The 27,040-nt window shown below is 33.9% G+C and overlaps 2 protein-coding genes across 3 annotated transcripts; both read left to right on the top strand.

The window, feature by feature from the left end:
• Positions 1-2,905: 2,905 nt before the first annotated feature.
• Positions 2,906-23,881, top strand: LOC102586981 (dynamin-related protein 3A-like). Of its 2 annotated transcripts, none has more exons than XM_015313267.1 (19): positions 2,906-3,360; positions 4,974-5,256; positions 5,426-5,454; positions 5,617-5,718; positions 6,475-6,543; positions 6,624-6,683; positions 7,201-7,314; positions 7,564-7,612; positions 10,193-10,302; positions 10,519-10,611; positions 10,712-10,816; positions 10,955-11,092; positions 12,535-12,621; positions 17,441-17,483; positions 22,006-22,145; positions 22,248-22,391; positions 22,507-22,559; positions 23,083-23,182; positions 23,537-23,881. In XM_015313267.1, exons 1-19 carry the CDS (start codon positions 2,959-2,961, stop codon positions 23,648-23,650), a joined length of 2,235 nt encoding a protein of 744 aa, XP_015168753.1. In that variant the 5' UTR covers positions 2,906-2,958; the 3' UTR covers positions 23,651-23,881. The 2 variants fall into 2 exon arrangements, with proteins under 2 accessions (XP_015168753.1, XP_006357068.1); XM_006357006.2 differs by having other exon boundaries at positions 2,907-3,360; positions 10,712-10,804.
• A 1,802-nt stretch (positions 23,882-25,683) lies between these two features.
• On the top strand, positions 25,684-26,959 carry LOC102586638 (protein ENHANCED DISEASE RESISTANCE 2). The gene has a single exon (XM_006357005.2). The coding sequence runs from the start codon at positions 25,967-25,969 to the stop codon at positions 26,837-26,839; it is 873 nt and encodes a 290-aa protein (XP_006357067.1). The 5' UTR covers positions 25,684-25,966; the 3' UTR covers positions 26,840-26,959.
• The last annotated feature ends 81 nt before the right edge of the window (positions 26,960-27,040 follow it).

Raw genomic sequence — 27,040 nt, 5'->3', positions numbered from 1 at the left:
CGGGATAACTTATCCCGAGATAAAATAGGTAAATGACAAATATGTCCCTTTAAATCCTTTTTATACATCATTTTTTACATCTATGTATATTTACATTTTTTTTAATACCATGTATAATAATATTTACTACTCCTTATTTTTATGATAATTATACATATTTTTCTATTAAAAAATTATACTATATAAATATAATTTTTATTTATGAATTTATTTGACTAATTCTTATGTTTATTTTATTTTGATTTCTCATAAATTTTCTTCTCTTTAATAAACTTAAGAGGGAAGTTCTATTTTTAAGCTAAATAAGAAAAAAGTTATATTTTTAAATACACATGGTACTTATTATCCCATCATAACTAATCCCAACATAACTTATCCCAACATAACTTATCTCATCATAACTCATATTCAAACCAAACGACCCTTGAGAGGCATAGATGTTAGGTGGCAGTCAATACTTGTGCAAGGTGCTTTTGTGCTTTGCCAGGTGGTTTTTGGGTCCCACTTGGAGGAAAAATGGCCTAAAGGTACCTTTTTTTCCTTTTATCTCTCCCTCACTAGTCCAAATTTTCTTATGCTATTTAAAATTGGCGGAATGGCCTGAAAGACCATTATACTTGGCTCCGTTTGTCACCCAGACTCTTCTACTCACGACTTTGCCAACTGAACACTTAAAGTTATTAAAACACACTATTTTAAACCCCTTTGACCGTTGACTAAGCTTATGTGGTGTTTTTTTTGCTGAATCAGATCAAGAAAGTGGTTACACACGTTTAAAAGCAAGTGAAGACAACTATTTAATTTTTTTTTTAAAAAAGAATTAAAAGAAAAATATAACAATTAATTTATTTTTTTTAAAAAACCTTTCCCAATATGATGTACGTTTCTTCTTCTTCCTCCTCATAATTTCACCCAACCCCACTATCACCACACACACATCTTCTTCAATCTCTTCCAAAACTCTTACCCACAATTCTTCCTCTTTGTCTTCTCATATGCTACCTATCATTTGAGAGTTCTATAATGATCGGAAAAAGATATTTATTTAGATTTAGGTAAAAGAGAGGGGAAAAAAGAGGTTCTAAATTGTGAAATAGATGTTGATTTTAGATGGGTTTTTGAAAGACATGTTTGAGATTATTTCTAAATGTAAGGCAATATTATTGAGAGCATTTTTGAAGAGTTTTCTATAATGACCCATTTTTTGTCTGCTTCTCTTCTTTCTCTCATCCTCCATTTGAGTCACTTTATTTCTCACCACCATTAAATAACAAAATTTATAATCAAAAGCATAACAAAGCTTTGCTTATCTCTAATTCCTCTTCAATGTAAGAAAATCACTAGGAAAGAAAAAAAAAGTATGATTAGTAGCAAAATAGATGAAAAATATGGGAAGAGGGAAAAAATGGAAAGAAATCAAGAAAGAAAGGATTTTGGAGATTAGTTTGAGATTTCTTTAAAAAAAATATTATTTGTAATTTAAAAAATGATGTGACAATATATTTCTGATGTGGATAGTGAGGTGTTATCCACATCAGCGCGATTGGGAGACACACATGATCAGAGGGGTTTAAAATACTGTGTTTTAATAACTTTAAGTGTTCAATTGGCAATATCGTGAGTAGAAGGGTCCAAGTGACAAACGGAACCAAGTACAAGGGTCTCCCAGGTCATTCCATCTTTAAATTTGCTAAGTAATTTTTGTTATGTTTTTGGGCTATTCGGTTTTGTCATTTTTAATAGAAAATATGATAATATAACAATAATAATTAATTAACATATACAAAAAAAGATTAAAAAAAAATGCACTTCTGACATTATCAAAATAAATATGAATGAAGAGTTCAGAAGATTAGTATCTATCATAGTCTTTTTATTTTTTTAAAAATTTTTATTTATATAGTTCATGTGAATTAAAGTGGTGAATTGTTTATGGATAATTTAATAGTATATAATAGAATAAAAATTTCTATTATAATAAATCAATGTATGATCTTCTATAAGCGAACACAAAAATGAAAATAAAAATAAAAATCTAAGTTCTCATATTTTCTATATATCATTTATAATTTATTTTAAAAAAAAACATTTTATGAAATTAAGACATAAGATTTTAAAATACTAATATTTTGTAGTTTCACTTTCTTCAATTCCTTAAAACTTATCCAAAAAATTAAATTTAAATTTTTCAACACACCCACTTTGATTTTTCCTCAAATAAATGATGGGGCGAAGATATTGTCGTTTCTCACTTAACTAGAGGTCTCGAGTTCAAGTTTTGAATACAATTTTTTTTTTATAAGCAATATATCACTTCGAACAAAGCTCTACACAATGTAAATCTTAAATAATCATATGCTAATTCATATACCGGATACTAAATAAAAAATCAAAAAAAATATCATACAAAAATAAAATTATGTTCAAAGTGAACAAGTACTAGTAGAAAAAAAAAGCAAGAAAGTGTTCTGAAGAAAGAAAGAAGATGTATAAAAAAAAGGGTAAAAATAGATGAGAAAAGGAAATGGAAGAAAACTGAAATGTGGTCCCATAATATACACTTGACAGCCAAACAACCCGTCATACAACTGACAATACTTGCACCTCATGCAGGATAATTTTTTTCGAATAACTTGCCATATCACATTTATGTCTTCCAACTTGACGATATTTGAACTTGTATAAAGTAAAACAAATAAATACACGTCTTACGTGATATCCTACATAAAAATTTAAATTTTGATATTTTATGTGCATTATGCTATGTAGGACTCATGTGTGTATTTATTTAACTTAAAATGCAAATTTATCCAATTTCTTTTTGATAGAGATAAATGTGAAACAAGTCTTGTAAGAATCTTCAACTCTCTCTTCTCACTTCTCTATATAAAAATAAAATAAAAAAATAAATACTCCATCTTCTCACACTGATAGCAAAATTCCATAAAAATAAAAACAATGGAGAAGAATTTGAAGAAATCAAACTCAGACTCGAACGACGACGTTCCGCCATCTACACATCCTTCTTTCTTCATTGGTTCATCTGTGATTCCAATAATCAATAAGCTTCAGGATATCTTCGCACCGCTCGGCGATATCGACGATCGACTTACCGGTCTCCGGCTGCCGCAAGTGGCGGTGATTGGAAGTCAGAGTAGTGGAAAGTCGAGTGTACTTGAAGCTTTAGTTGGCCGTGATTTTCTTCCACGTGGTAGTGATATTTGCACTCGCCGACCACTAGTTCTTCAGCTTGAGAAACGTTCTGCTGGAATTGGTAATGATTCGCTTGAATGGGGAGAGTTTGCTCACCTTCCTGAGAAACGATTCTATGATTTCTCCGCTATTCGCCGCGAAATTCTGGTCAGTTTTTTTATTTTTTTATTTTAATTCCACCGGTTTTTGCTTGGACTGTTCAAAATTTTAGTATATATTTCTAAGGAAAGTTGTTTTTTTGACGTATGCATAGTATAATTTTTTCTATATGCACAATATAATTTTTCGAAGTGAATGTAGATATGCTTCCTCCCACCAGCCACCAACAAGTTAACTTTGTCCACTAAGGCTAAAACAGATGGTAATAATTGAGAAATCTCGTAGTAGTTTGTCTCTGTAGGGAATTGAATATGAGACCTTATTGTGCTCAACCAACTTCATTGACCACTAGGCTAACATGATACTGGAAATCACTGTGAGTTGGCTGGGAAATTAGAGTTGCCAGGCTCTATGAGCACGTTTCCCTTAGTTTTCTTTGCAGCTTCTATGTTCTGCTTCTTTGCTTTTTCACATGCTACATTTGGAGTAATTGGAAATTTAAGCCTCCTGGATATGCAGTTATTTCTCCTGACTTGTATGCTGTTTCTATAGATAGATGGTACTCCTTCCGTCCACTTTTACTTGTGCAGTTGTGCTACTATACTAAAGATAGATGCCCATTTTTACTAGTCCAATTTAGAAAATCGAGAGATAGATTACCGCCTAGTTCCTAATATACCTTTGTTATTAACTATAGTCATTTCCCCATGCATTTTTCACAGTATTGAATTTATTATATTCAAAGGGTTTATATAGTAAAATTGTCATTCTATTTATTGCTCCTTGAGTGTGTGCCAAGTCAATACTCGACAAGTACATGTGTGCTAAGGGAGTAATATTTTCTGTTTGGTCTTTTTTCTCTTTCTTCATAGTTAAAAAGTATATTGGAAGATTAAACTATACAGTCAGTTAATCAGCTTTATAATTTGAATTCTGACTTTGGTGTGAATTATGGACTCTGAATCATTGAGCTGTCCCTTGAGAAAACATATGATGTGTCTTTTTGTACTAATTTTGATAAGGTAAAATAAAATACTTTCACAAAAGGGAAAGTTTTCATGCAAAAGCTACAGTGGAATGTGGTTATCTACAAAGTTCGCCCAATATTCTATGCAGACTGGACTTTAAAGTGTATTTAATTTTGTGTGTTTATGTCATTCTTTTGGAAGTTTGACTATAGATATTCTCTATGGAGTTATGCTGTGAATGTTTACTAAGAGCTTCTCAAAATAGTGAGACTAATGACAAGTGGGGGCTAAATAATTAGCAGGAATAGATTGGATGGAAATGGAAGAAAAGAAAGAAGATAATTTGTGGAGGAGTTAAAGAGAGCTATTTTATATTATAATCATGTTTGAGACTACGTTAAACTTGTTGGGGAACCAATGAAACCGGAATTGTCTGTTACTCCTTTATGTGAGATTTTGAATGCAAGAAATGTTCAGGAATTCCTGCATGGTCATGGAGAATTGGAGATGCAACTTCGTGCATGGAAGTAGGATGTTCATCTCATTTACTGATGCTTATCAACTTTTTGTTGTTTTCTTTCTGACTACTAGGTTGGAGATATCTTTTTTTCTTTAAATTAGAACTTGTCAATATACTGGGACTTGCATCTTTTTCATGCCTATTATGTGAATACACTGATTTTGTTAGTGCAGGCTGAAACAGAAAAAGAAGTGGGAGTTAACAAGGGTGTTTCGGATAAACAAATTCGGTTAAAAATCTGTTCTCCCAATGTTCTCAATATAACTCTTGTTGATCTACCTGGAATTACTAAAGTTCCTGTGGGTGATCAACCTAGTGATATTGAAGCAAGGATCAGAGATATGATAATGTCCTATATAAAACAAGAAACTTCAATCATATTGGCTGTTTCTCCTGCAAATGCGGATTTGGCTAATTCTGATGCACTACAAATGGCCAAACAGGTAGATCCAACTGGTAGGTCTCTGGTGTAGGTGTGTAGCTGTCTGCATAGTTTTAACTTATTGTTTTAGTACTTAAGTCATTTTTACATGCATACACGCAGACAAAATATGTTTTTGTCTGATTTATGATTTTCTTTTGATCTTCCACATCCAGTGCCTTGACTTGATAACTTAATTGGCAGGTACACGTACAATTGGTGTAATAACTAAGGTTAGTTTTCAAATTGTTCATTGGAGGTTAAAGAACATCTCCTTCACTTTCCAAAAGAAAACTATGTCATGAAAAAGGAAATTTGTGCAGCTATGTCTTCATTAGCATCTTAGTGAAATCACCAAAAAGCAGTGTGATCTTACTATTGTATTTTGGCTACAGCTAGATATAATGGATAAGGGTACCAACGCGAGAAACTTTCTGCTTGGAAAAGTTATTCCACTTCGTTTTGGTTATATCGGCGTTGTCAACCGCAGTCAAGAGGTATATTCTAGAATCTGTACTCAACCATCTGCTGTTTTTACTAAATCCCCATCATTTATCTGAACCATAGTAGTATAAGGAGACTACTAACTTGCAGTATCTATCTCACTTCATATCATCAAAAGCAATTAAAAAACTATTGTGTGATTACATCAACGAATTGTGAGGTGAAGGATCCTCCTTAAGATTTTGTATCTTGCATCTCATCTTAAAGTTTAAGCTGTTAGATCTCATCTTAAAGTTTAAATCTAACAGCTCAAACTATTAGAGAGAGTACATGCCGATGGTTTCTTTTGCTGTTCAGTTACCAACATCCCTGAGAAAGAGTTCCATCATCACATCTGTTTTTGGTGATTCAATACCATTCCAACCAGATTCTTGTTTCAACTGTCTATGTTTTCAAAATAAACAAACTCAAGGTGGTTTCCCCTCTTTGAATTTGAGGGGAGATGGTAGAATATCACTAGAATGTATGTCTAGATTCATATCTAATGTACTTGAATAAGAAAATCTTATAAAATATTCTACAGTATACCTTAGGACATTCTTTATTTAGTTATAAGTTATTTTCCTACCTTCTTAGCTGAGAGATTGATTATCAACTGTATTACTCGTAACCTACTTGTACATTGTTACTTGGTCAAGTCAATGAGTTTTTTTTTCCTTTCTATTTCATTTACTCACCAATACATCACGTACTTACATGGTGTTTATAATTCACATAGATCCAAGTACGATAATATAGGTGCTTTGCAGGATATTAACAACAATCGTCCTATCAGAGAAGCACTTGCTTATGAGGAGCAATTCTTCCGTGATTATCATGTACATGTCTGCTATTTTTCATTTCATTTTTTTTTGTAAATTCTTTACATTGATACATGGTAGTTGGCATTTGTTTGAAGGTATACCGTGGTTTATCTGATCGATGTGGAATCCCGCAATTGGCAAAGAAGCTAAATCAGGTTAGAGCAAAAACTGATGGAGAAAGGATGGAGACACTGTCATATTTTCATATCAATGGTTCTAAACTATGTTAATTTACATACTGTAGACAAGTCTTTTGTGTTTCCCGAGAATCTGTTCAGTGCCTAGAAATGCATTTTTAGATGCATTGCTGTAATTTAAAGGCAAAATTGGAATCCTTAGAAGACACTTGTCCTTTCTGGATTGTGGTAAACCTTTTAGGAATTATGGAATTGATGTTTGTTCTTCAATTCTTGTCAGCATTGCAATAATGTTTCATTCATGTTAACAATGTCTTTTGCGCTTTTCTGTAGATTGATGCAATTGTAAAACGGTAACTTGGTTTACACTAATGCTTAGAAAGTTGGAATACAAACATCAAAATGAAATATCCTGTTTGATGGTCAATCTAGAAGGAGATCATTAACTTATCTCCCTGTGATATAAATCTGTGTTTTAAGTTTAAATAGTATTAGATAAGAGCATTAAGCTTAAGGTACTTTTGTTTTGTTTCAGATTCTGGAGCAGCATATTCGAAATGTTCTCCCCACTTTGAAGACCGATTTAACTTCTCATTTGGTTGCTGTTGAAAAAGAGTTGCGTGCTTATGGAGAGGCTTTGGAATCAAAAGTAAAAACTATCTGCTATTTTATTTTAAATCTGCTTGCTGGAGAGTGATTCTTTATGAATTACACTGTCAAGCATGGAAATAATTGAAAGAAATTCTTAATCAGATTTTATATCATAGATAAATGAATATTATTTAATTTAAATAAGATACCAAAATATGGATGGAGCAATGTATTTCACTACTAGAGACAAGTATGACATTAACTCTAACTTAACACCCTTGATTATCTTGTTGCATCCATGAGACAGGGAGAAAGAGGAGCGATGCTGTTGAATATTCTGACAAAATACTCTGAAGGTGAGAAGTATCTAGGTTTCTTTTTATTGCGGTTTGCTAGTTCCTTATGTCTTTTGGGAGCTTTGTACCAACTTCTCTTTAGCCATCATATTTTTTGAGTTACTAGGATGATAAAATTAGTAGTACTTTGAATATGATCTGTTGAAATATGTGACTATCTCATCCAAAATTCGTTAGAGAACATATTTTTTAGTACTTAATTATGTCTTCAACATGTCCTCTCACGTGCGAGCTTGGTTCAGAGCCAAACACGTGAAAATCCTTTAAATAATGGGTGATGGTGAGACTAGAACCAAGGACCTCCGTCCGATTTGATACCATGATAAGAAATAAATCTTGGGCCTAACTCAACACCAAAGGTAGCTTATGAGGTAAGGAATATCCAAAACCACATAAAGAGACCTACCCATCCCTCTACAACCATTATGAGACTAACACTCTTGATTAAGAAACGGATCTTGAGCCTAACTCAATCTTGAACGAGAGGATTGGCAAGACCAGATAAAAAGACCTACTAATCTCTCTATGTCGGTCTCTTCTATCAACCCCCCCCCAAAATAAAAAAAAAAAATAAGACGGGATATTTGGAGCATGAACAATATAACATGGTGATTAAACATTGGTAAACCAAGAATTTGAATGAGCCTAGCTCTGATACCATAATGAAATGTGAGATCATCTCATTTAAAAGTTTACACTGTTAGAAAATTCTTTTATTTACTTGTGGAAAAAGAGCCTGATATGCCCCTTAACTTTGCGATTTAGAGCTGATATACCCCTCCTTAAAAGAGTGGCTCACTTTTTTTTTTATGAAGAAAAGTGGCTCATATATATTCTCGCCGTCCAACAAATAGAGCATATTTTTTTTTTCCTTTTCATTAATAGACTCATATTAATTGAATTAAAAAATCATCTTTTTTTTTCTTTTATTTAAATTTAAAAATTTGGCTTTTAAAAATAACTCCCACCCATTTATTTTTACTTCTCTAGACCCGACCCTACTAAAAAAAAATACCCTACCCCCTCGTTGGCCGGTGTTTCATCAGAGCCGGCGGGCATGGAAGTATTTCCCTGTATCCTTGAACCTCTCGCCGTTGGAGTTGTTTAACATTCTTCTTCATCTTCAGAATCCTCTCTTGGCTTAGTTGAAATTGATCTCAAAGGAGCAAGAATCACAATTCCAGCAATCAACCACTTCTTGTTTTCTTCTTTGCTCCCTTCCAATTGGTGCTTTTTTGAAAATTCCATCTTTTAACAGAACCCCACAACCCCTAATTGCATTTAAAACAAGAAAACAGAAAAAAATGATCTCTATTGCTGTAAAGATTCAAATTTTGTCAGTATGCAAAGAAAGTTTGGAGAACTAAGACAACATAGAACTCACACTCATATATTAGAACATGCTAAGACAGAGGAATACAGAGGATATCAAGTGAACTGAATGATGTTTTTTTTTTTGCTGCAAGGCAGTAAGAATTACGAGAAGATGACCTATAGAACTAAAACAACATAGACTCACACTCATATATGAGAACCTTCTAAGACAGAGTAATACAGAGGATATCAAGTGAACTGAACGATGTTTTCTTCTTTTAGCTGAAAGGCAGTAAGAATCAAGATAATATGAATGAACCAAAAGTATCTTTCTTGTTTTTTCAGATTCTGAATTTTCTTTTCAGTAGTAGAGATGAGAGAAAAAGGGCATTTGAGTTTTTTTTCCAGTTGGGTTGGGTCTGATGGGGTAAAAATTAATGGGTGGGAGTTATTTTTAACAGTCACGTGACAAATTTTAAATATTTTAATTCAGTAAATATGTATCTACTAACGAAAAGGACAAATATGCTCTATTTGTTGGATGACGAGGATATATGTGAGCCACTTTTTGATGATTAGCTCTAAATGCCAAAGTTGAGGGGTTTATCAGGCCCTTTTTCCCTTGCTTAATTATGTCTTCAACATGGTCTTCGATGTTGAGCAAGATACTGTGTGGAAGTCTAATATGTATGTACCAGATTGGCTTGTATGTGAAAATTAAGTGTTATTATTCAAATACGATAACATAGATTTAACTTTAGATATGCATATTCTCTTTCCCAGATTGCCTGGGTGAAACTAGGCAATTATTAGTCTGTAGCCACATTTAGTTCACCAGACTCCTTTTGTTTCATTTTGGTTGGCCTACTCTCTATCTGAAAAGATTGATCTTTTCCTTGAAGTGGTAAAAATTGCAATTTTAAAAGGTCAAAATAACACATAGTATTACCTCTCCTGTGTGGTTTGCAAGCTATTGCATTGGAGCGAGGGCTTTACCCTGTGCGCACTCAAAGGGTAGCGGATTCAGGTTTCCCTTGTATAAAAAAAACATATAGCATTATTTTCATTTTAAAAAAATTTGATAAACATCTTTACAGTCTAGTCAGTTCTTCCAACAATCACTTCAACATTTTAACAAACAAGTTACACATTTTTATGTTGTTGTCTTGGAACATTTTGCTAGTCAAAGTAGGTTAATCAAGTCAAGATAGAGGGTGTAGAATTTTTGTTGCTTCTAACATTCTAGCATTTGTTGGTGATAAACAGCATTTTCTTCAGAGGTGGATGGTAAAAGTCAAGCAATGACCACTAAAGAATTGTCAGGGGGAGCACGGATTCACCACATATTTCAGTCAATTTTTGTAAAGAGCTTGGAGGTGCAAATTTTTGTTCCTCAGTTAGTTTCTTGCTGCTTCTGATCTTTCATGGACTAACTTCTCTAGTGAAGGGCTTAGTTCGATATTGTTTTTATATTATTTGTTTAACTATTCACAGGATTTTATATACTTGATAATGTTACTGATGGCTTTTAGAGTAGCAGTAAACTTTTAATGTTACATAAGGTAGTTATGTTGCTTTTTGTGTCACTGTAGGAAGTTGATCCTTGTGAAGATCTAAGTGACGAGGACATAAGAATAGCTATCCACAATGCAACTGGTCCAAGAAATGCGCTATTTGTGCCAGAGGTGCATGCCATGACAGTTAATTTATGCTTCAAGCAGAGCATCTACAATTCTTTCTATTGTAGAAATTGTTGGGATGATAATAATGGTACAAGTGTTTTAGGTCCCATTTGAAGTTTTGGTTAGACGACAAATAGCTAGGCTGCTTGATCCTAGCCTCCAGTGCTTGCGATTCGTCCATGATGAGCTTATAAAGGTTGATAAAGGGGTATTGTTGACCAGTATGACATTTTTCAGTTTCAATATTTAGGTTTCTTCTCTCGTGAGTATCATATGAACACTCACAAACAAGATCCTTGCGGCACAATGGATATTCAGTTGGATGTACTTTTAAATATTCTTGCAGATTAGTCGTGCTTGTGAAACAGTTGAAATGCAGCGCTTCTCAGAGTTAAGAAGGCGGCTAGAGGATGTCACTGCAAGGTTTCTACGAGATGATGTAAAACCCGCCGAAAGAATGATAACAAATCTTATTGATATGGAGGTATCTGATCTCTGATTGCATATTTGTTTGACCATTCTGCTTAAGTGGTGTCTTTAAACTAAACATTCTTCAGGTCACGTAGTGTAGATACTCTTACATCTTATGATTTATTCTCTTAGATGGTTAGGATAAACTCTTGAAGACAACAATTCTAGAGATATACGGAAGCAGCTATACCTCAATTCGGAACAAGTTGGGGTCGGCTATATGAATCCTTACTGATCATGATTCTTCATTTAAGTCATGTCAAGCCGACATTATGTAGAATAGTAAAGAGTACTAGAAGTTTTTTTTTCTTTTTTCCTTTTTGCATAAGAATCTCTAAAAATGGCTAATAGACTCCTAAAAAATATAGGACCCAATGTAAACGTGCTAACATAAATAACAACATTCCTAGTGAAATCCCACAAGCGGGGTCTGGGGAGGGTAGAGTGTACGCACACCTTACCACTACCTCACGGCGGTAGAGAGGTTGTTTCCGGAAGACTCTCGGCTCGAGTACAACAAATCAAAGTAACATACATATTCCTAAGTAATTGGTATCACCTATAAAGATCTTTTTCTTCCATTATGCCCTATCTAGCGCCAAGTCTTGCATGATTCCAAGAGATTGTAGGTATTTTTAAGACAACCTTCTTTCAAATGATCATTTCCTTCTAAGACCTTCGCATACCATGGTTTCACACCTGTGAACCTGTGCATCGTAGGATCATGACCAAACCATCTCAAGTGACCTCCTCTCATTTTATCTTCAATGTGTGCTACTTGCACCTTCTGGTGAATGTGGTTATTTTTCATTTTGTCTTGTTGATCACACATCCATCTTAACATCCAAATCCTTTGGACATTTGTGTGGATATGTTGCACTTTAACAGCCTAACATGCAGTGGCGGAGCTAGGGTTTTTAATAAAGGGGTTCAAAATTTGAAGAAGTAAACCACGAACTAATCGAAGGGGGTTCGACATCTACTATATATACGTAAAAAATAATGTTAATCATGTATAAATAGTAATATTTTCCACCGAAGGGGGTTCATATGAACCCCCTAACTCTATGCTAGCTCCGCCCCTGCCAACATGCACTCCCATGACCCATCCATATAACATTGTAATGTTTCAAGATTTTAAATGGATATAATAAGATTCAGTTTTTTCAACTGAAAGGTTTTTTTCATTGGGATCAGTGGTATCTCATTTTTATGAATTTTCTGAAAACTGATGTCCTGTAAATGTATTTTGTATTTTAAGATTATTTATTCTCCTTTCTTTTATAGTCTACCTAGGACTATTATTCAAAAGTAAAAAGTCAAATAAGCTGTATTGTCAATTTTCTCCTTAGTTTTTGTATTTCCATGGTTTGATTTATACATTCCATGCTTATTTATAGGAGTCAAAAGATTGGCTTCCTATTTCTGATCAACCAACTCTTTAATTTGTTTTAGATGGATTATATAAATTCCTCGCATCCCAATTTTATTGGTGGGACAAAGGCGGTTGATATGGCGCAAAACGAATTGAAGACTATGCAGGTACCACCAACTCTGATTCTGTTTCATGTCTAAATACAATGTGCTTGCGCATGAGAAGTGGAATATTATATATAATTCTGTGTATATTCTATAGAGTTCTCAATAATTAGGAAATGCAATTGCTGGTATGCAACCATGACCAAGACTTATATTTAATAAGTTTCATTACATAATAATTCAGTAAGCATTTTTCTCTTGTATCTTGGTCACCTGGTATTAGAGCAAGAGAAGGAATAACCACCAAACATGTTTTCTGGTGAAGTTCATTAAGTGCACTGCTACCTTGATATCAGTGCCAATTCGGTGGCCAAGTAAGTTAAATTATCACATCAGGGTCTTCTACTTCACGTATATAACACAATCATCAAAAGAGGTAGAAAGAAACACCCTATGTGCCACCTGAAGGAACGTCACTCTTTGCGCCAAGTCACGTGCCACAATTGTTCCATCAGTGCCATGTTAACACTAAATTAGTTGATTCATCAGTGTCCGGAGGTGACTTGTGTATCAATTCTCACTTCCCTACCCTCTTCTTGTGATGCGACAACTAAACTTGCACTCTGTTCTAGTCCTGCCCAGCCTGAAGCCTTTAGACTCTCTCCAAATCTCTAGTCTATCTTTAACTTCATTGCGTGTCCCGCCGATCAATACTATGTTGTCTGCAAATAACACACACCATGGTAACCAATGTTGGGTCTCGATATTAAATTTCCCATGCTTCAGATGTCCATCCCTATTGTGTGTGTGTGTGTAGTCCATATCGGTGGATGAGGAGAAATTGATCTTTTTATATGGTTTTGGGCAATCTTCACCTCTTGATATAGCTTTTGGGGTTGAGTTCAACCTAAATTCCATTAACAAGGGTAAAACATATAAAATTGTAATATGTACGGACAGATGTCAATTCTGACATTTAACACTTATATGTTGCAATAGATGTCCATTCTGTTAAAAAATTAGCACACAGAAGTGTCCATTTGTTCTAACAAAATTGTAATATGTTTCAATAGATGCACATTTTGTTGGAATAGATGCAAAATTATGTATAGTAATTTCCAACATAATTGACATCAAATAACAGACACCTAACGAATCAACTTATGCACATAGTTTAGAGCCAAAAAGTACTACACAATCAAAAGATAAATTACAGGTAATTCTAATGCTAGGCAAAATACTAACGATATAAGCAATTTCTAAATCACAACTACAAGCATGACAATGAAAATCGACATGTTCATCCTCATTATCAAGAGGCCAGCCATTTTTTGCGAAACGATGCTGATGTTGAATAGTGCAAGGAGCAGGTCTTTCTCCCAAAACTAAAGGATTCTTCACCCAAATATTTGCCAAGATTTCTACTAAACTCTTTCAACATTCTCATGTTATTTTTCGAAGTGACTCTGTTTCTTTCATGTGCCAATCAATATTACCCCTTCTCGCCTGGATTTACCGCCCAAGAAGATTGAAATTATGCCAATCATATACGATGCCCCAGTGTGGCTTTCTTTTGCTGGTTGCTTCAGCAATTCCACTGCAAGTTCTGACCTATCATTTTTGAAAAAGTCAATCTGGAAAAAGAAATACAATTAAGCATACATTAGTATTAATTAGGCTGAATACATCGATAAACCGTTAAAATTGTCAGTAATTATTACCACGCCATTTCTGTGTAAGACTTCTGTATTCCCACATTCTCTGCATAGCTCCATGAAAGAAATAACTTTATTTATCTTCTTTTTGTTCTGCACTTGTCATGAAACAATCGGAAAGTCTACCAGCATTACCTTCTGATATATGTATCATTCATTTACAACTTCATTAAAACCCTTGCAACTAAAAAATAAATCTGTTAGGAAACAAAATTTAAATTATATATTGTAAATAATAGAGTTATAAATATATATACCTACTTTAATTTGACATTGATTAAATTTTTGAAGGAAAAAGAAGCAACCCTTGCAAAAATTTCAGTAAACAACTCTCTTCTTGGGAACAATTGATGAACTTTTGTTCTTCGATTGAATACCTTTCCAAGCAGTTACTTACTGAATGTTTTTAAGGGTTGCTTCTTTTTCCTTCAAGAATTTAATCAATGTCAAATTAAGGTATGTATATATATTTATAAATTTATTATTTACTACGAAAAATTTAAATCTTGTTTCCTAACCGATTTATTTTTTAGCTGCAAGTTTTTTAATGAAGTTGCAAATGAACGATACGTATATCAGAAGGTAACGCTGGTAGACTTTCCGATTGTTTCATGGCAAGTGTAGAACAAAGAAAAGATAAATAAAGTTATTTCTTTTATAGAGTTATGTAGAGAATATGGGAATACAGAAGCCTTATACAGAAAAGGCATGTTAATAATTACTAACAATTTTAAAGGGTTTATCGATGTATTCAACATAATTGATACTAATGTATATTTAAATGTGTTTCTTTTTCACAAATGGATTTTTTCAAAAACAATAGGCTAGAACTTGTAGTGGAATTGCTGAAGAAAGCAACAAAAGGAGACCACATTGGGGCATCGTATGTGATTGGCATAATTTCAGTTTTCTTGGGCGGTGAATCAAAGCGAGAAGGGGTAATGTTGATTGTCAGCATGAAAGAAACATAGTCTCTTAGAAAAATAACAAGGAAATGCCGAAAGAGTTAAGTAGAAATCTTGACAAATATTTGAGTGAAGAATCCTTTAGTTTCGGAAAAAAGACTCACTCCTTCCACTATTCAGCATCGTGTTCGTAGGAATGGCTGGCCTCTTGATAACGACGATGAACATGCCGATTTTCATTGCCATGCTTGTAGTTGTGATTTGGAAATTGCTTATATCGTTAGTGTTTTGTCTGAGCATTAGAATTACATAGTAATATTTTCTGATTGTGTAATACTTTTTGGCTCTAAACTATGCGCATAAGTTGATTAGTTAGTTGTCCGAGCGAAGCCACTTGATATTGAATTAATTTTTTCATTCTAAAAAAAAGTCTTATTATTTGATGTCAATTCTGTTAGAAATTACCACACAGAATTTTGCATTTGTTCCAACAAAATGTCCATCTATTGGAACTTATTACAATTTTTGTTGGAACATATGCACACTTCTGTGTGCTACATATTAATCTTTAATGTCAGGATTGACATTTGTCCCAACGTATTACAATTCTTTTGGAATAGATGCACACTTCTCTGTTGTAATTTTCAACAGAATTGACATATGTTGCTACAGAAGTGTAACCTTACCCATCTAATTATTATGTAATTTAATATGATTCTGGTATAAAATAATAATTAATCATCATATATAGTATCCATTAAGGATAATATCATTGGTTGATCATCTAATCACTATGTAATTCAATATGATTGGGATATAAAACAATAATTAATCATCATATATAGTGTTATAATATTGTTAATCACTTAAATAAGGTTAAATATAACAGTGTTCATTAAATTGGTCAATCCATCAAATTGACATATGCCAATTATGTTGGAAATTACCACACAGAAATGACATTTGTCCCATGATATTACAATTCTGTTGGAACAGGTGTACACTTCTTTGTTGTAATTTCCAACAAATTGACATATTTTGAAAGGTTGTAATTTCCAATAGTATTGACATATGTTGAAACAGAAATGTAACTTTACACATCTAATTACTACGTAATTCAATATGATTATGATATAAGACAATAATTAATCATCATTATATAGTGTTAATACATTGTTTATTACTCCCTCCGTCCCATTTTATGTGGCACTTTTCGGATTTCGAGATTAAAACAAGTCTATCTTTGATCGTAAATTTTCCATTGATCTTTTAAACATTTTGAATTATCAATTATTGTGACTTATAGTACTTTTTACGTAGTTTACAAATATATAAATTTCGTTTCAAAAAAATTGAAGATTTCATGCGCAAATTCCCGGTCAAACTTAAACTGTTTGACTCTCGAAAAACGAAAAGTGCATTGGGACAGAGGGAGTACTAAATTAAGGTTAAATGTAAATTTTTATCAAATTGGTCAATTCATCAATCCATTCAGGATAATATCATTGATTGATCATCTAATCAATATGATTGTGATAATTAATCATCATATATAGTGTTATAACATTGTTTATTACTAAATTCATGTTAAATGTAATAATTTTCATCACATTGATCAATCCATTCAGGATAATACCATTGGTTGATCATCTAATCACTATGTAATTCAATATGATTGTGATATTTGACAATAATTAATCATTATATGTAGTGTCATAACATTGTTTATTATTAAAATAAGGTTAAATGTAATAATTTTCATCAAATTGGTTAATCAATCAAATTGACATTTGTTGCAACAATGTCAATTATGTTGGAAATTACCATGCATAATTGACTTCTGTTCCAACATATTACAATTCTGTTGCAACAAAGTTTGCACCACCTTACACTTCCATGGGCAGAGCCCAACCCATAACTGGCCTAAAAAACTAAAATGGAAAAACAATGAACGGCCCATTCCTTTGTTATCCGGAAGGGATTTTATATATATATGTGTGTATCTAGGGTTTGTTTCCTAATTAGGTTCCTTTTCCTTCGTCTCCTTGGCGCTTTCTCCTCTCCTCTTCATCTTTACTCTTCTCGCCATCTCGCCGATATGTTACCACCTTGGACTAATCGAAGTCTCTGTCAGCAGTTGCTCTGGGTCATCAATGTTATGATGTTGTTCTTTATGAAAGCTGTTGTGTCAGCTAACATGCATCATTTTGTTATTAATATTTTAAAAAATCCTTGCTGATTTTGTGCATTTCACTGTTTAAGGTGGGTCGACCTCAATCTGACAATGATAGAGCATCATCAGCAGGTGAGCTCCTTCAAACTTATTAAACTGCCATGCCTTTTTAAGTTCTTCCCACGCCTGATCTCCCTTTTTTATCATCTACTCTTCTTTTGTTGCTGATAATGCAAGATGAATGGAAGAGAGCAAAAAATGGAAAAGAGGCTGGTTAGAGTTTTCTTTTGGTACCTGGGTTGGGGAGGGGGGGAGGGAGGCTTGAAGCAACAATGTGGAGAAGTACGTTAATCTGGATATCTTAATCACTGGTGATTCATTTTGAAGCACTTGTTATTGTTTCATTAATAGAATATATTTTTTCACTTAACTGCTTAAACAGTCTATGATGTGGCTTCTTGGTTCAGAGAGAACTCAATGACAGCATTGAATTGTTCAAATTAGTTTTTTTCTTGCTATTGTTTGTAGTTCTCCTGGTTGAATGATCATCAAATTTTGAGAGTATTTGAGACATCCTATTAGGTTCTCGAAACCTACTGAAACTTTAGATAAGAACAAATTATTACCTAAGGTTTTCAACTTTTGGTATGGTTGCTATATTGCAGCTTTTGGGGTTTTTGCTTACATATATACTCAATGTGATTTCGAAGCCTTGCAACCCCATTGTGACATCTTGGGTTGACTTTGTAATTAAATAGAAGTTGATAACTGAAAACCATGGTTTGAAGTTCAGGATTGGAAAAATGAAAGCAGATCTCAAAGATTCTTCTTCTTTTTTATATTCTATTTAATAAAAGAATAATCTAAGCCTGTAGGAGTTCGTTTAATTTCGTGAGTGGATATAATTAAGGATTATAACAATTAAAGACTACAGGGAGAATTAGCTGCTTTTTTGATGGCACAAAATCTATGTAAAGCTTGCATATCTTTGTGTGATCTTTACACAAATAGCTGGCCTGATACATTGTTTACTTCTCCTAGCCGGTATACATAAATTATTCATTGATTATACATGGGATATATGCATTTATATATGGATGATACATATATTATATATCCACATGTTTTAGTTTAAGGCGCGGCTGTTCAATTTATTACTCATATCTTTTTTGTAAGACTTCATATTTTGTATGTAAGGTTGAAAATACGCCTAGAAAGGCAAAATTGGGACTTCAGGAGGGCAAAGAGAAGTCTGATAGCACGGAAAGTTGTTCCACTAGTCATTATGTGGGTTATATGGAAGGAGAGAAGTAAGGTAGCGTTTGAAGGAATTGACCATGATTTGTAAAATTACGAAGAAGTCTCTTGTTTCTAGTATCTTTTTGGTGCATCCATGAGGTTGCTCTTTCTATAGAAGATTGAGTTTCTTTTGAGAGAACCATGGTTTGGTGTAGGTTCTCTAGTTTTTGACATATAGCTTATACGGGGGCTTCCCCACCGTTAATAAATTATTTATCTTGATAAAAAAGCCTAGGAAGGGCAATTACTGATTGATTGCTGTGTTTTTGTTGTAGAAGCCATTAAATGTGCCTCCTGCTCATACACTCATTAACGTTAAACTCCGAAAGTGGAACATAAAAGTTTTTGATCACGTCTTAGTTCATAATAATGTAAAATGAGATGATCAAATTTAAAACTTTAGCACTTGTGAAGAGACATATTGTGCGTAATTATTGTTGATTGTTTTTTTTTAATGAAGTAATTAGTTCTATTGCCGGCATCAAGTAGATGCATAATAGTTACAAAAGCAAAGTAGCAAAAGGTCAGCTCTCCTTTACATTGTTAGTTAAGAGTCAAGGAGCTGACAAAGTTCAGAAATGAATCAGGGGAAATCTATAGGGGATAAATAAACCCAACTATACAAAAACATGAGGCAATTAGCTTTTAAAGATTGGTAGGTAGGTAGTTGATATTCCATCAAAGCATCTTCTCTTCCTTTCATTCCAGATACTCCAAAAAATGGCTGCAGGTATCATATTCGAAGTTCTCTTGATGGTGCTATCAACTTTTCAGCAACTCCAGCTTATCAAAACATCCCTGATATTGTGAGGCATGACCCATTTGAGACCAAAAAAGAGCTAAAAATATCTCCATCAGTCTGCTGCTAGTTGACATTGTAGAAATAGGTGGTTGTGTGTTTCTGCTTCCTTTGTGCACATATAGCATCTGGTAGCAATCTGAAACTTCCTTCTGGCCAGGCTGTCTTGGTTCAGGCAAGCTCCATGAAGTGCAGTCCAACTGAAGCAACTAATCTTAGGGGGCAGTTTGATCTTTCATATAAGCTTCCAAGGCCAGTGGTCTGTAATTGCATTTTGTAGGCCTAGAAGCTTGAATGCTGCTTTAACTGAGAACTTCCCACCCCTTTTTCTCCTCAATTGAGTTGGTCTGGTGTTTCACTGTTAATTGCAACATTGTGAAGTGCTGCTAGTAGGCTGACCAACTCCTCCATTTCCCAATCCTGTATGCTCCTTCTGTGGATGATGTTCCAAGAATTCCCTTCTCTATACTGCTGAATAGTAGAGTTTGGGTCCCTTGCTATCTGGAATGTGTTAGGATAAGCGACCATTAAAGGGGAGTTGCCTATCCATTTGTCTCTCCAGAAACTGATATGTTGTCCATTCCCTGCTATTAAGTGTTTGTGTTGAGAGAACTTCTCCCAAAATTTGCTTATACTTCTCCAAACACCAACTCCATATGGCTCTGTTGAAACATTAGAGCACCAGTGGTTTAGGGCTCCATGTTTAGCAATAATCACATCCTTTCAAAGGCTCTGCTCCTCTTGAGTGTATCTCCACAACCACTTCATAAGTAGGCATTTGTTGTGCAGTGCTAAGTCTATAATGCCCAGACCACCTAACTTTTTTGGTAACAAGACTGTTGGCCACTTGACCAAATGGAATTTATCGCTGTTGCTATTCCCTTCCCATAGAAAATTCCTTCTAGTTTTGTCCAGTTGCTTCAAAGCCTTACTGGATATGGGATGTTGATTGTGTTAATTAATATACTAGATTTGTTAGTGATTTGTGTTTAAACCATGAGTTGGGATGGGTCTGTCTCTGATACCATAATAAAGAATTGATATTTTACCTACCTCAACCCCGAAAGCTAGCTCAAGAGGTGAGATTGCCAAGCCATATAAAGAATCCAAAATCCCTTCACATTGCAGATGTGCGACTCAACATACGTATCTTCGAGTTAGCACAATTTAAGATAGATATTGCTATCTCACAAAGAAAGTATGCTTTGGATATATTAGAGGAAACATTCATATTAGACTGTGCCGACCTATCAAAAGTCCTGGGGATCCAAATGTTAAAGTTGTTTCTGGATATGCGGAGACAACCGGAAGGCTCTAACAAATATGGAAGACTGGTCGGCAAATTGAATTATCTCACAATCGTACAATCAAATATTTTATTCGTAGTAAGTGTGGTATATCAGTTCTTCAAATTTCAGCTTTGTGGTCATTGTTATGCAGTAATCCACCTCAGATAGATTAAAAGAATTCCAGGACAAGGACGGTTATTTGAAGACAAGGATCACTTATGACATTGTCGGATTTACTGATGTTGATTGGGGAGGTTCTCAGGCAGGTAGACATTCCACTTATTGGATGTTGCATTATAATGGGAGGGAACCTAATCTCGAGAAAATAAAAAGCAAGAAATATTGAGTTATGGTGTTTGCAACCTGTGAGCTTTTTTCGTGGTTGAAACAACTTCTCCCAAAATTAAGGTGTGCTTCAAATAGATTGATACGTGACAATGAAGCTACTTCCGCATTCCCGCAAATTCAGATCTTTCTTGAAGGAACAAAAATATAGAGGTAGATTTTCGTTTTTAAGATAAAAGATTGAGTCTGGATGAGGTGACACTACATTCATTCGATCAAATGATCAACATGCAAATGCTCTTATCCAAATACCTCTAAGGACGCCTTGGCTTTCATATTTGCAATGAGCTTGAAGTCTATGAAATGTCGGCTACAACTTGAGAGGCTGTGTTGATTGTGTTAACTGATACATAAGATGTGCTTATGATTTGTATTGATTTAATTATTGTAAATCAGCCACATAATTGGTTAGCTAGATATTTAACTTCCATGTTGTAAACCACATTATTCCAACATAATTATAAAATTCCAACCATGCCTGAGTGAATTGTCTAGCTTTTGAGTTGAATCATCTCTAATTCCTCAGTTATTAATCAAACATCGACACATTATATTCATCTCATTTTGACCTTGTGTCTAATTGGTTACAAAAGAGAATGAAGTTCTATCCTGAGATAGTCTGAGGATACACAGAACTGTTTTTGTTCTCCAGACAATTCATCAAATTTTCTCACATTTAGTGTCATGGTAAGAACCACGTCCGACAGATGTTGTGTTTGATATAGTGCAAGTAGATATGTTAAATAGGGAACTGCTGTTGATGGTACAAATGATTTGTTTTACATATGAAATAAATTCAGAGACTAGGATATTTTACCAAGATCTTGGCCTTAAAATAATTTTTTATTCGAACACTAGTGTGTGACTTCTACATTTCCTTCTGTTATAGTAACATGTGAAGCTGCAACAAAATGTATTTTAGGTACCTCAACCACAAGGACATGGGGTGTTACTTCCCTATTTGGAATCCGGGGATCATCAGTAGGGAATTCATCTAAGAGACATGCTGCTGAAGTGGTGCATGATATTAATCTGGCACCCCCTGTTATACAATTGAAAAATGTAAGTACATACTATTCAATTACATGTCATAAAAGAGAGGAAAAACAGACATGGCGATGAAATATCTTATATTTGTGATTCATTCTCTCACTCTCTTTTTAGCCACCGCCGGTCTTGAGGCCTGGAGAAACTGAAACAGAGTATCAAGTCGAGATTATAGTGACGAAACTGCTCATAACATCTTATTATGATATTGTGAGGAGGAATATACAGGATTTGGTTCCAAAAGCTATCATGCATTATCTGGTATTTTCCCCTCTGTTAACTCCTTGGAGACATGTATTATGTAGCCATTTTTGTGCAAGTTTTTCCTTTGCGCTGTGTTTGCCGTTTGTTATCACTCACTTCTGATTTTCTCCAGGTCAATCATGCTAAGAGAAACCTTCTTGGCACGTTCATCGAGAAGTTGTACCGGTATGCTCATTGGGACTAGTGTTTATATTTAATATTATTGGGTTACCGGATGTTATAAATCTCACGTAAATTGATTTGACATCCTTGCTAAACCTGTAACCAGTATGCTAAAGAATCTGAAAATATGATCTTACTTAAACTAGGAGTACCTTGTCATAAGCAGGCAACTCATTCTCAGCTTGTGCTTTTTCTTAATCGGATGGTTTAGAGTTCCTTTCACCTGAGTCGATTATGCTTCTGGTTGTTGTCTTAGGTTTCCTTCTTAATTTCTTTCTTTGTCCACATTTGTTGTTAAGCTTTTTGGATGATTTGATTGCAACTAGATATAAATCTTTTCTAGATAGAAAATGGTATAAGTTTGAGATAGGTGACTAATATGGACAGCCAAACCAGTACTTTCATGTGCTGCAACTAACAAACCTAGCACAGCTTGTTAATCATGTAGAATTACCTTGTTTACTACAAACTTAAAGTTATAAACAATTTCTGATCATTTGACTGTTTCTCCTTGAGTAACCCACAGCGAGAACCTATATGAAGATTTGTTGCGAGAGCATGATGATGTTGTCATTCAAAGGAGGACGACTGTAGAGATGTGCAATGCTCTGCGACAAGCTGTCGAGGTTAGTTAAACTTGGTTGCTGTGTTAACTATAAATCAGTTTTGCTCTTGTTTGGGACCACAGAAATTGCAATGGTGACTTGTTTACCTTCAGAAAAGATGTACGAACAGTCAGTGTAGGTTAAGATTGTTTTTGATGTGGCCTGTGCATGTATGATGCCAAGAAAACCAGATTTTACTCCAGGCCTCCAAACTGCGTCTTATTGTTATTTACATTTTGAATTCAAACTATTTATACACATGATATAGGCATCACATTTCAAGCATTCTGCCCTGGACTACTCTTTTTGTTCTTTTCACTAAAGCACAAATAAAATTGCTAAGCTGAAACTTTGTTTCTTCACATTTTTCTGTAGACACTCGATGAGTTCGTTGCTGATGTTTCTACCCTAAGTTCAAGCGACAGTATGGATGCATTGCCAAACTTTTCTTACCTTTCATCAAACTCATACTCAAAATCAAGCACTTGAACTCCAGGTAATCCAAATCTTATATACAACACTCTGTGAGTTAATACAGTTTTGCCTCCAGCTATATCAGTCGATTGGTGGAATTATTCAAGCATCCATTAGGTGTATGAACTTGTATAGTAATCTGTTTTGAGTTAGTAGATGAATTGTATAGTAATATTCTTTGTGAGTTGCTTGTAATGAGCAAATTATTACTCCAATGGAAAAGTTAAATTGCATTCTGAGCAGGTTCATTCCTAAATGAAGAAGCAATTATATAATAGCTGGAAAGAAACTTTGCTATATTAAATCCAGGAATAACTGTCACTAGCACCTTAATTAAAATGTTAATTTCTTATCAAAACAATAAAAAAATATACCAAACGAAGTAACATTTTTTATGTTGACATGTTATCCATGTATTATGTCTTTAGGAAAGTATCCTCTTTTATGTCTTTTTCTTTTATTTGTTCAAAAACAAACATTTACTCCAAAGTTTTTTTTTTTTGATGTAATAAAGATGATATTACTTCTACGCAAAAATGAATTTGAAGTTACCTAGAGAAGTTTAGTAGTAAAAATTTATTGTAATATGCTTACATTATTGGTTATAAAGATGTTAACACTTGTACGCCTTGAGCAACTAGGAAGAATGCTTGAAGTGGAGTTGTTACTTAGCAACTTGAAGGAAATATTTTGGTGAAAAATCATATTACTAACAAATAACATTATTCAGTGTAATCTAAAGAAAAGTTTTCAAAGCATGATTTGAAAAATAATACGACAATAAAATAGCAAGATAATACCATGTAGTAATACATATTAAAAAAAGAGACTATACAGTTACTAAATAACCCATGATAGTGCGACAACACTTATCTTAATTTTCACCTTCAAACCTTTTTATCTAAACTCATGTTTTTAATAACATGAAATTGTATCATCTCTTATCTAATCACTTTCCATCAGATTCTTTTTCGACCTCCCTCTACCGTTTCTATTTTTTATTATAATCAACTTTTGACACCTAGCTCTTTTATATTTATTTACTATTGAGTATAAAAAAAACATGGTTGGAGTTTTTTCCACATTTCCTTATTTTGATTCTCAACCACACAAATAACAAGCTGTCTTGTAAAAAGCGCCATTAATTATTATTTTTTTGGAAAAGGAATTTCTAACATTAACAATGGACCCCAAAAATGCACCAACATAGATCTGTCAATTCATTTTCCGACGTATTACAAGTTTACAGCCAAGAAACAGCAAATTATTTCTAAAGAAAAAGAGTGAATACTTGAAACGACATTTTTTCCTATAATAAGAACAAAACAATCATATAATCAATAGAAATTTACAATCACTACCTTTCGAATATGCATAGAATAAATCCATTCTCGTATAGTAACTTGCAAATTACATAGGAGAAGACGTAAATTATTTGATATCATGAAATATCATCTGTTATACTAACTTAACCGTCCATATCGACTACGAATTTTGTTTTTCTTTTCTTATTGTACATTATTCCAAAAGCAAATAGTTGAAATCAAATGAAGAAAGAATAGTTATTAGAGGATTTATTCTATCTTTTGGATAATGACAGTTCAATTCAAAAGAGATTCTCTACAACTGGATTCCACCAGCTTATTTGTGTTTTATTTTTATTAAAAAATAATTCTTAATATTATTTGATGTATGAATTGGTTAAAGCATACTTTATTTAACTAATCATGTTGAGTATTAAATATTCTATTTCTACCTTAGTAGTAATGGACATGATAAGGTATTGAAAACTTCAACATTTAAATTTAAAAAATACTATATATCATTATGATAAAATATTAAATTCAACTTTGATTTTTTATGGTATATTTGTTCGATTTCATCTTATATATACTCATATAATAGAGAATAATAGCTTCAATATTTCGTCATTTCATATATAAACATTCATACCTCTATTCTATTCCACGAAACAATATATAAATTATCATATAAATTATACATATATAAATTATGTTAAATCAAATATCATCATGATGAATTTTAAAACATAGGTGAAAAGAAAATACTACTAAACGTAATATTACTTATACCTGAATAATTTAGCTCCTAACTAGCTACGAAGCACCTAGTCACAGTATTAGCTGTCGATCCCTCTTCCGTAATTTCTTGCAAACTCAAGGGCAAATGTGTTAGACCAATTCTCATATATATTCATGAAACACCCAACGCCCAGCATTACAATAAACTCCATAGCTACGGAGCCCGGAGAGCTCCTCCATTACTCCACCCAAATTCCGGTGGATAAATTCGAGCTATTTTCATCGAAAAATGTGCTCCGCACAGCAAAAACTCAGTCAACATTGTCCGAAAAGCGGTGGAAGAGATTGGAGGGAAGAAGTAATTACCGGCGGGTCATTGAAATGCGTAGATTTGAATAACGGAACAAATGGATGGGCGTCACCTCCGGGAGATAATTTCAATCTCCGAGGTCCGAATTACTTCACAAAAAAGACGAAAATACCCTCAGGTGAATGGCTTCTACAACCCGCCGGAGTTGATTGGCTCCGATCAAATTCAAAACTCGATCACGTCCTCTCTCGGAATGACAACCGTGTAATGAATGCGCTGAAGAAATCTCATTCACAAGGTGAGTTTCTAAAAACCTTTATAGTCGCTGTAAACCTTCAAATCCCCGGTAGAGATCAGCACAGCGCGGTTTTCTACTTCGCTACTGAACAAAACCGCCCGCTCGAACCGGGATCACTCCTCTACCGATTCGTACACGGTGATGACTCGTACCGTAACAGCCGGTTCAAAATCGTGAACCGGATGATTAAAGGACCGTGGATTGTGAAAACCGCCGTCGGGAATTACTCCGCTTGTTTACTCGGTAAAGCTTTGAATTGCTATTACCATAAAGGACCTAATTACTTAGAAATCGACGTTGATATTGGTAGCTCGGCGATTGCGACTGCGATTTTGCATTTGGCTTTAGGTTATGTTACGTCGGTGACGATTGATATGGGGTTTTTGGTGGAGGCGGAGACGGCAGAGGAGTTGCCGGAGAAGCTATTCGGAGCGGTGAGGATATGTCAAATGGAGATGAGTTCCGCTACTTTTGTTGAAACGACGCCGTATAAGAAATTAATTTCTAATCATAATAGCAGCAAAGTGCAGGCTGAAAATAACGAAGACGAGTAGACGACGATGACAAATGAGTTTATTTATTATTATTTTTTGTAATTTTAATGACGTGGAAATTCTTTTGGTTCATAATATCTCTGTTGTCAGTTTAATTTTAATAAAATGGATTTGTCCCAATATTTGTTTTTGTATTTTCTAACAATAATACGGTAGTGTAAGATTTATTAAGTTATTCCATATACACATGATGGAATAACT

Source organism: Solanum tuberosum, unplaced genomic scaffold (assembly GCF_000226075.1).
Source record: "Solanum tuberosum cultivar DM 1-3 516 R44 unplaced genomic scaffold, SolTub_3.0 scf00240, whole genome shotgun sequence".
Lineage (NCBI taxonomy): Eukaryota > Viridiplantae > Streptophyta > Magnoliopsida > Solanales > Solanaceae > Solanum > Solanum tuberosum.
The sequence above is the reverse complement of the archived record's forward strand: the minus strand, read 5'-3'. Positions and strand labels throughout refer to the sequence as shown.

What these genes read in the sequence shown, in the direction of transcription:
- LOC102586981 (XM_015313267.1), top strand. Translation starts at nt 2,959, where the DNA reads ATGGAGAAGAATTTGAAGAAATCAAACTCAGACTCGAACGACGACGTT. An exon ending in CAATTGGTGTAATAACTAAG is followed by an intron (nt 5,455 to 5,616) that starts GTTAGTTTTCAA and finishes TTTTGGCTACAG; the next exon opens with CTAGATATAATGGATAAGGG. An exon ending in TTGTCAACCGCAGTCAAGAG is followed by an intron (nt 5,719 to 6,474) that starts GTATATTCTAGA and finishes GGTGCTTTGCAG; the next exon opens with GATATTAACAACAATCGTCC.
- LOC102586638 (XM_006357005.2), top strand. Translation starts at nt 25,967, where the DNA reads ATGTGCTCCGCACAGCAAAAACTCAGTCAACATTGTCCGAAAAGCGGT.